The sequence below is a fragment of the Euleptes europaea genome, chromosome 20 (genome assembly GCF_029931775.1).
Source record: "Euleptes europaea isolate rEulEur1 chromosome 20, rEulEur1.hap1, whole genome shotgun sequence".
Taxonomy (NCBI): Eukaryota; Metazoa; Chordata; class Lepidosauria; order Squamata; family Sphaerodactylidae; genus Euleptes; species Euleptes europaea.
The window spans coordinates 10,626,796-10,636,423 of record NC_079331.1 but is presented as its reverse complement, the minus strand read 5'-3'; the positions used below and the strand labels follow the sequence as shown (position 1 = coordinate 10,636,423).

The following is a 9,628-nucleotide window of genomic DNA, read 5'->3' as shown; positions in this document are numbered from 1 at the left end:
GCCCCCACCCCACATGACTATTGTCCATTCAGGTCTATCCTCCCTTTCTAATCAGTGGAAAACCTGGTTGGATCCAACCTATTATCACGTTCAATTCCCAAACAGCTCAATTTGTGTGATTTTCCAGCTTCTGGCTCAAAATTGGTTGAACATTCTGTCCTCAAGAACCATGTATTGAAAGCCAGACTTGTGATTAGGACTTTAACTGGAAGTGATCTAAGGACTTGCCGGCCAGCTGAACTTTCCGGTTTTGCTGGTAAGCCCAGGGTCACATTCTTGCTTCTACATTCTGCTTGAAAGAGAGGTTTTGGTAGCTCAGAATGGAGTTATACATGTCTTGAAAGGGTTGCCAGGTCTCCCCGCCCCCCCGTCCCCGGCCGGGGATGGGGGAAAGGGTCCCTTTCTTCTCTTCGCTCCCATCTCTTTGTGCCTCTCCACCATCAAAACAGATAGCAAACTATTAGAAAGAGGATACTGCTTTTCGCCTTATATTACTCTATAAAATGCCATGTCTACTATTATGGCTGAAGTAATAATAATAACAACAACATAGCATCCTTTCATGGTAGGTACCTGTAAAAGTTAACCATTTTTAAAAAGAATTATGGGTAACAGCAATGCATCACAGGATTAGTGTACTCTGGAACATACAGTAAATGCAACCTAATAGTTTGAGGACAGAGAATCAATCAACAGGAGGTGACTCACTTCATAATTGCCATGCGGTTTCGTCATATACATTTCCGATAAAATAATTGACCACTGTCACTTAAATTGATAGCAGTTGGCTGTTGGAACTGTTGTATAAATTCCAGCCTTGCTCCTAAGCCACAAGCTTGATCATGCCTGGAATCTCCCCGCTTTTGGACAACAGACCTGCGCCAGCAATCTCCAGCTGGGGCCTGGAGATCTCTGGGAATTACAACTGATCTCCACACTACAGAGATCAGTTCCCGTGGAGAAAATGGTTGCTTTGGAGGGTGGACTATAGGGCATTACACCTTACTGGGGTCCCTTCACTTGCCAAACCCGCCCCCCCCCCCCAAATCTCTATCTCCAGGAATTTCCCAAACTGGAGTCGGTAACCCGATGCATCAAAAGCACCACTGTGCTCTATGTCAATCCAGAGCTCATCACAACAGGAAATGGTAATTGTTCCCAGATAAACCAAAGGATATTCAAGTTATGTTTCTCCGTATGCTAATTGTTGCTAGAACAAATCTTGTGAGATATCGGAAAAGCAATAAATTCCCTGATTTAAATAATTGGCTTGAAAAGGTTAAAGAAACCTATGCTTTAATTAAATTGATGTATTATAATAACAAAAGTACAGAAGAACCGGACGCTCGCTGGAATTTAACAATTTCAAGGATGGAAAAAACACTCCAATGTGTAAATCGCGAAGAGGTAGTGATGTAATAATCATGCGGATTTTAGATAAATAGAATATTGCTTGGTTCACTGTTATGGGCATTTTAGTTATATTAGCAGCACGGTTTTAGTTTCTTTTCAAGAATTTGAATTATGAGTAATGTTAAATTTCCATTTTCTTTTATTGTTATATTCTCATTTTCTCTTAATACATTCTCTTATGTTAAAAAAAGAAAATGAAAAAAGGGGGGGAAGGAAATGGTATTTGTGTATGTGCACATGTCTACAAATTTGGCTGCCCTTGGAAGAAACCCAACGTAACTTGTGTGCTTAGAAAGGAGAAACAAAACAGATACTAGCCAGCAGTGCTCAAAAGTACTTTGAAAACTTCAATGCCTGGTTTTGGATAAGAAGCTATCATGATAATTAAACCCGAATGACCTGCTTCCCAAACTCCATACGTAACAGTCAAAATAACGTGACCAGATACCTGTAATCACATTAAGGTTGCAATATCCTACCTGATCTGAGAGGCGTTTAGCTTAACCACTGCCAATGCAATCCTAAACATGTTTACTCAGAACTTTAAATCCATCGATGTCCATGTGGTTTACTCATTTATTAACATTTTAATCCCACTCTTCCTCCAAGAAGCTTAGGGTGTGTTTGTAGCCTGCCCCTGCTGTTTTCACAAGAACCCTGTGAGGTAAGGCAGGCTGAGAGAAAGAAAGTGAGTGAGTCAAGAGACCCAGTAATTTTTGTGGGGTTTGTGAGGCTAGCCTGCTCTCCTCAGATCTCAGAAGCTAAGCAGGGTCAGTCCTGGCTAGTACTTGGATGGGAAACCACCACGCAACGCCACGGTCACTATGCAGAGGAAACAATGGCAAACCACCTCTGTTAGCCTCTTGCCTTGAAAACACTACTGGGTTGCCATAAGTCAGCTGTGCCTTGACAGCACTTTACACACACTAACATCCGATCTAGTCCGATGAAGAGTTCTGCAGAACTCGAAAGCTTGCACAGTATTTTGTGTGTCATTGCGGGCTGGGGCCTAAGAAAGGCGTTTATATGGATTTGTGGGAGTTCATAATTATAATTATTTCTTTTACCTGTTTTGGATTTTGCTGTGATTTGTGCTGGTCTACGACCATATTAATAAATAAATAAATATATATATTTATAGACACACACACACACACACAAATCCATATATATCCATTCCTCCAATGAATGGCGTTTGGCTTGTGGTGACAGACATCAACCTTAAGAAATGCCATTGTGCTATTTTGACGATTTTTAAATAATTTTAATTCTTAAATAGCGCTTATATATTTTCATATATTTTCATTGTTTATGTATGTATTTTTTCATCCCACCCAACCTTGGGTACCCAACAGTCCCTGCATCTATCCACCATTTCTAGCCATTTATGCAGGGGAGGTTCGCTGCTCTCTAGATGCACATTTTCCCCATCCAAATTCTCAAAACTGCATTTTTGTGTTCTGATCCGCCTGCCTCTCTAACTCGATTTGTTGTTCCCAGGCAAAACTCTGCATGGGGACTTATTTTTGTGTTCTGGGGCCATTTATGCACGGGAGGTTTTGCCTTGGATTTGCCGCTCTCTAGGATGGGGAACCTCAGGCCCGCGGGCCGTATGCGGCCCCCAAGGACATTTTTCGTGGCCCTCGGGAGCTTCAGGGCCGGGTGTGTGTGTGTGTGGTGGGGAGGCGTGGAGGCTGGGGTCTGGTCGCATGGGGCCGGCGTGCGCGGGTGTGTGTGGGGGAAGGCTTTTCTTTCTTTTTTTCTGTCACTCTCCTTCCTCTCCATCTCTCCCTCTTTTTCTGTCTGTCTCCCTCCGTCCTTTTCTTTTTCTCCCCCTCCCTCCCTTTACCTCTTTCTGTTTTCTGTCCTTCCTCCCTTCCTTCCCTGCGGATCGGCTGTGGGCTGCGCCCCCCTGGCGCCTTGTTTGCTCAGGCCCACCGCTGGCTGCCCTCCCGCCTGGGGGGAGGAGGACGGGGGAAGTGGGGTTGCCCTCCAGGCCTTCTCTGCGGGGCCTCCCCTAGGGTTTCCAACCTCCAGGTAGTGGCTGGAGACCTGGCAACCCTAGCCTCCCCCACGCCGGGAGATCTACACCTGGTTATGGCCCCCGAATGATGTTATAAATGTGCAAATGACCCTTGGGAGGAAAAAGGTTCCCCAACCCTGCTCTAAATGCACATTTTTTCCCCATCCAAATTCTCAAAACTCTGCATGGGGACTTATTTTTGTGTTCTGAGCCTATTTATGCAGGGGAGGTTTTGCCTTGGATCTGCTGCTCTCTAGATGCACATTTTCCCCCCCACCCAAATTCTCAAAACTCTGCATGGGGACTTATTTTTGTGCTCTGAGGCCATTTGTGCAGGGGAGGTTTTGCCTTGGATCTGCCGCTCTCTAGATGCCCCTTTTTCCCCACATCCAAATTCTCAAAACTCTGCATTTTTGTGTCCTGACCCGCCCGCCTCTCCAACTCGATTTGTTGTTCCCAGCGACCACGGTTAGGCCCAGCGGTTGCTAGGCGACGCGCGGGCAGGAGGGGCGGGGCGAAGGGGAAGCGCGGTTCGAGCCCACGCCGGGCGGCGCGGCGGGTCCCCTGCCGGCTCCCGTCCCAGATGATCCTCCGCCTCCTGGCTGGCCCCGCCCCCCTCCGCCGCCTCCATCCCGTCGGTAGTGGCGTCACCGCGTCTTGTTGGGAGCCGCGTCAGCCGCCGCCGCGCTGGGTGTGAGCGGAAGCCGGCCCGTGAGGAGCGGGGAAGGAGCGATGGCGGGAGCGGCCTGCGGCCCCCTCTGCGCCTGATAGGGAGCCGTCTCCGCCGGGCCCGCTTCGGCTGCTGGAGCCATGGACAAAGCCGTTGGCGGGCAGGTAGGTAGGGGGTGGGGGAGGGGGGTTGTTGTTGTTGTCCCCTTACCTCGTCGCCGAGGCGTCGCTAGGCAACGGAGGCTTGGAGGGGGGGTCTTTGGGGGAGAGGGCGGGGGCCGCTCTAGGAAAGGCTCGGCCGCCTCGGCGGCCCAAGCGACCAGGGAAGCTGCTCGGTCGGAGCTGGGGTGGGTGTCAGAATAGAGAAGACCCTTTTTTGTATTTTTGTATTTTTTATGTTATTGTTTTCTTTGTTTTTTTTATAATTTGTTTTTTTTTCTTATTATAAAAATAATAAAAATTTAGATATAAAAAAAGAATTGGGAAGACCCGGGTTCAAATCCCCCTCCCCCACTCTGTTATGAAGCTGGCTTGGAGTGGGTGGGGGCTTTGGGCCAGCCGGCCAGCCCCACCCCGCTTCTTTTCTTATGTCCTACCTCGCAGGGTTGTTGTGAGGATAAACTAGAGGAAGGGAAGTACCACCCCCACCCCCACCCCCGTTTAGCCCTGAAGCTCACCGTGGTGGCTTTGGGTCAGTCGCTGCCTCTCAGCCTCGCCTACCTCGCAGGGTTGTTATGAGGATAAACTAGAGGGAGGGAAGTCCCCCCCGTTTAGCCCTGAAGCTCACCGTGTTGGCTTTGGGTCAGTTGCTGCCTCTCAGCCTCGCCTACCTCACAGGGTTGTTGCGGTTAGCGTTGGGCTGGGATCTAGGAGTGCTGGATACACACACCATACTCTACGGTGAAGCACGCTGGGTGAGTTTGGGCCAGCCAGCCACCCTCTTCCGGCTTCTCCTACCTCGCAGGGTTGCTGTGAGGGTAAACTAGAGGGAAGGGAGGTGCCCCCATGTAGCTCTGAAGCTCATTGTGATATCTTTGGGCCAGTTGCTGCCTCTCAGCCTCGCCTACCTCACAGGGTTGTTGTGGTTAGCGTTGGGCTGGGATCCAGGAGAGAGCTGGATGCACACACCAGACTCTTATGGGTGAGTTGGGTTAGCCAGCCCCTCCCTTTGGCTTCTCCTACCCCGCAGGGTTGTTGTGAGGGGAAATTAGAGGACGGAAGAACCCCCATTTAACCCTGAAGCCCAGTGTGGTATCTTTGGGCCACTTCCTATCAGCCTCGCCTACCTCACAGGGTTGCTGTGGTTAGCGTTGGACTGGGATCTAGGAGACCTGGATACACACACCAGACTCTATGGTGAAGCTCACTGGGTGAGTTTGGGCAGGCCAGCCACCCTCTTCCGGCTTCTCCTACCTCACAGGGTTGCTGAGAGGATAAACTACAGGAGGGGAGAACCCCCATTTAGCTCTGAAGCTCAGTGTGGTATCTTTGGGCCGGTCACTCCCTCTCAGCCACGCCTACCTCACAGGGTTGTTGTGGTTAGCGTTGGGCTGGGATATAGGAGAGCTAGATACACACACACACACCAGACTCTGCGGTGAAACTCGGTGTTTGGGCCAGTTACACGCACATGCTGCCTAACCTCTTCCTGCGCAGGGTGGTTGTTGTGAGGTTAAAAGTGGAGGAGGGGCAGATCAGGTAAGCTGCCCTGAATGCTTTGCAGGGAGGGTGGGATAAACAGGTGTTAGAGGGCTAAAACGGTACAAGTAGCCTGGAAAGGTTCCCCGTAAATCCTGATGCAGCTGACCCTCTTGGAATTGAAGCTGCCTTCTACGGTATCAGACCCTCGGTCCATCAAAGTCAGTATTGTCTACTCAGACCGGCAGTGGCTCTCCAGGGTCTCAGGCGGAGGTCTTTCCCATCACCTACTTGCGTGGTCCCTTAAACTGGAGACGCCGGGGATCGAACCTGGGGCCTTCTGCTTGCCAAGCAGAGGCTCTACCACTGAGCCACAGTCCCTCCCCCATATAAAAGTGTCTTGGTGGTAGCTGCATGGTTTTCAAGCGGCGCCTTGGACAGGTGTATTTCCATGGGAGGCTTTTGTGGGCCTGAAGCAGGTGCATGGCTCGCTAACATGCATGCTGTAAAGTTAATTAACCTGCTCACTTTCTTAAAGCGCCCCGAGAACTCCTGCATGCCTCTTTTTTGTTTTTTGTGGCTGCAAGGAGTAAATTGATGTGTGTATCAGATATAAGTGGAGGGCACGCTCCTTGCTTAAGGCTGGGATGAGAGCTAGCTTCCCCCTCCCCCCATGGTGGAGGGAAGGGGGTGGCCGTGAGGAAGAGAAGCTCAGGCCGAGGGAGAATTACGTGCAGCTGCTAAGGATTTAAAAGGATTAAAAGGCAGATCGGGATGGAGAAGTTGTTCTGTTTATACACTGTTCTCCGTGTACAGGGTGGCTTTTATAAAGTTTTGTGAAGTTTTTTAAAAAATGAGTCTCTGCTTCTTAGGTGACTAGCCAGTGTGGTGTAGGGAAGCGCTTCCCAAACATTTTGGTATGAAGAAGAGGAAAAGTTGGGTTTTTATATGCCGACTTTCTCTACCTTTTTAAAAGGAGAATCAAACCGGCTTACAGTCTCCTTCCCCTCCCCACAACAGACACCCTGTGAGGTAGGTGGGGTTGAGGGAGTTCGGAGAGACCTGTGACTAGCCCAAGGTCACCCAGCTGGCTTCATGTGTAGGAGTGGGGAAACCAACCCGGTTCATCAGATTAGAGTCCGCCGTGACCCACAAGTCCAAATTTACTTGGTATGGTGACCCATCCTAGCTGGCTCCCTAGGTCTTTTGGCTCCTTGGGTAAACCATACCCTGTCCTGGGTAACTCAGGCTAGCCTGGTCTCGTCAGGTGACAGAAGCTAAACAGGGTTGACCCTGGCAAGTATTCGGATGGGAGACCTCCAAGGAATACCAGGGTCTTGACATGGAGGCAGGCAATGGCAGACCACCTCTGAATGTCTCTTGTCTTGAAAACCCCACCAGCAATCTCCGTACGTCAGATGTGACTTGTCGGCATAAAATAAAAAATAAAGGCAGACGGTGACCTTGGCACTCATCTAGTTCAGTATTTCATTTTCTGCAGTGGCTATCCAGATGTTTTGGAGAAACCAACAGACATTGCACAAAGGGTGCAGCTGCCCACACTATGAACATGAAGCAAGAGGCATTCCTACATATGCAGCCTTTGCATGTGGAGGTTAAATTCCAGCTTTTGACTGCCCTTTCTGTCCCCGTTATTCCTTCTAATCCCCCTTCAGTTTCTAATTTTATTGTAAACATTTTATTCTAATTAGGGTTTTTTACTAACATATATTGCTATAATTTTATCTTTTTACTAACAGATATATTGCTATGTTTTTTCCCCTTTTAATCAATGTTAATCTTTTTGTATATTTTCTTTGCCGGTCGGTGACCATAATAAATTGAATTGATTGGTTGGGAAACACTGAGTTAGAGCGTTGGATTATGGTGACCTGGGTTCAAATCCCCATTTCCCCCCCCGACAGTTTGTGACCTTGGGCCAGTCATATGCTCTCCAGCTTGAACTATCTCACAGGGTTGTTGTGAGGATGAAGTTGAGAGAGGGAGAACCATGCTACCTTCCTTGAAAGAAAGGCAGGATAAAATTAGTTGGATAAAATAGATGCATTCCTCAGTTGGGAAGTCGAGAGTAAGACAAAGCTAGCAAGGAGAGGAATGTGAGCAAATATACTTAGTTTTAATCCTGAGTTGTGACCAAGGTATGAGCAGCTAAGCTTTGGGTTTATTATTAGCATGATCACCAGTAATGTAGTACTACTTATGCTGTATAATTTTCAGGATGTTTTTGTTTCAGTAATCCTTACAACAGTCCTGCACAGCAGGCCGGAATTGTTCCTGTATTTTATGGGGAAGGGGGTTGTGAGAAGCTGACGCTTTCCTTAGAGCGATCTCATGCAAATGAGTCAAGGCTTGAACTGGGGACTTCCTGGCTCACATTATTAGCTGACATGCTTCGACCACATCAGCTCTCAGGGTTTATGAACTGGCGAGGAAGGAAAGGGAAGAAAAGAGCAACAGGCTTGAAAAATCTGGGCTGTAGAGCGGAAAGCACTGGGCCGGAAAATATACCAGGAGAACTTGACTGTGTAATCTCAGAGTGCAAGAAAGAAAGGAAGAAAAGTAAAATAACGGCTGAACAAAATGTACAAGGTTAGGGGGTCTGCAGAAGGCGCGTTTGGCCTCCTTCCCCCGCCCTGCACAGTTTCTCCACTAATCCAGATGCTAGGAGCCTAATTAGTTTAATGGGGAAGGCTACTTTAAGTCAGTGCCTGCCGTACCCTCTTTAAGTCAGTGCCTGCCGTACATTTGCAACTACTCCAGTCGCTCAGCCACTGAGTCTTTCATACTCGTGGGCTGTGGCTCAGTGGTAGAGCATCTGCTTGGCACGCAGAAGGTCCCAGGTTCAAGCCCCAGCATCTCCAGTTAAAAGAAACTAGGCAAGGAAGTGATGGGAAAGGCCTCTGCCTGAGACCCAGGAGAGCCACTGCCGGTCTGAGTAGACAATACTGACTTGGATGGACCAAAGGTCTGATTCAGTATAAGGCAGCTTCATGTGTTCTAAGAGGTTAAGCAAGGCTGTCTTTCTTGTGTTAGTGACCAACCTCTGTTCTCAAAACACGGCCTGCTACTTGAGCCTTCGAGTGCTGCTGCCAATTGGAGTAGGTAGTGCTGGGACAGGCGATCAAAGCTCTCGTTTGGTGTAAGGTAGTGTCGTGTTTGTAAATGAGTATTCCTGTGAGTAGTGTGATTAAGTGGGCTATGTGCATAATGGTTTGCATTCTCTGAGAATTGGAGGTACCAATGAATTGTGTGCTGTTGATTTTATTGGTGTGCTTGTTGATTGACTAGTTTCCATCTCTTCCCCCCCCCCCAAGACAGTTGAGGGGCATGCTTGTTTTGCCAAAGGGGAGAGAAAGCGTGGACATGCCATGGGTTGCTTTAACAGGAATTTTTGTGTGTGCTGCTGCCTTTTGCTTATGGGAATACTATTCAAAAGACTCGCTAAACAATTTGCACTGCTGTATACAGCAAGATGTTGTGGATCAACAACCTTAATTAGTACAGGTTCAGATTAGTTTTGAGCTGGCTTCATTCAATGAGAAATCCTGAGGGCTCACTTTAAGAAGGCTTTAAGAGGGGAGTGGACATGTTCATGCAGGAAAGGGGTATTCATGGCTACTAGTTAAAATGGCTACTAGTCATGATGTGGACCTATTCTCTCCAGGATCAGAGGAGCATGCCTATTATCTTAGGTGCTGTGGAACACAGGCAGGACGGTGCTGCTGCAGTTGTCTTGTTTGTGGGCTTACTAGAGGCACCTGGTTGACCGCTGGACTTGATGGGCCTTGGTCTGATCCAGCAGGGCTTTTCTTATGTTCTCACTTACCATTCCTATTGTGCTTTCCTTGCGGCTGCTTGCCTTTT

The 9,628-nt window shown here is 48.4% G+C and overlaps 1 protein-coding gene across 1 annotated transcript in view; it reads left to right on the top strand.

The window, feature by feature from the left end:
- The first annotated feature begins 4,226 nt into the window (after window positions 1–4,226).
- Window positions 4,227–9,628, top strand: part of SECISBP2L (SECIS binding protein 2 like) — a 41,081-nt gene continuing 35,679 nt past the window's right edge. The window contains exon 1 of the mRNA XM_056865850.1: window positions 4,227–4,270. Within this exon, the coding sequence (XP_056721828.1) occupies window positions 4,247–4,270 (24 nt within the window). The 5' untranslated portion in view covers window positions 4,227–4,246. The remainder of the gene's footprint in view (window positions 4,271–9,628) is intronic.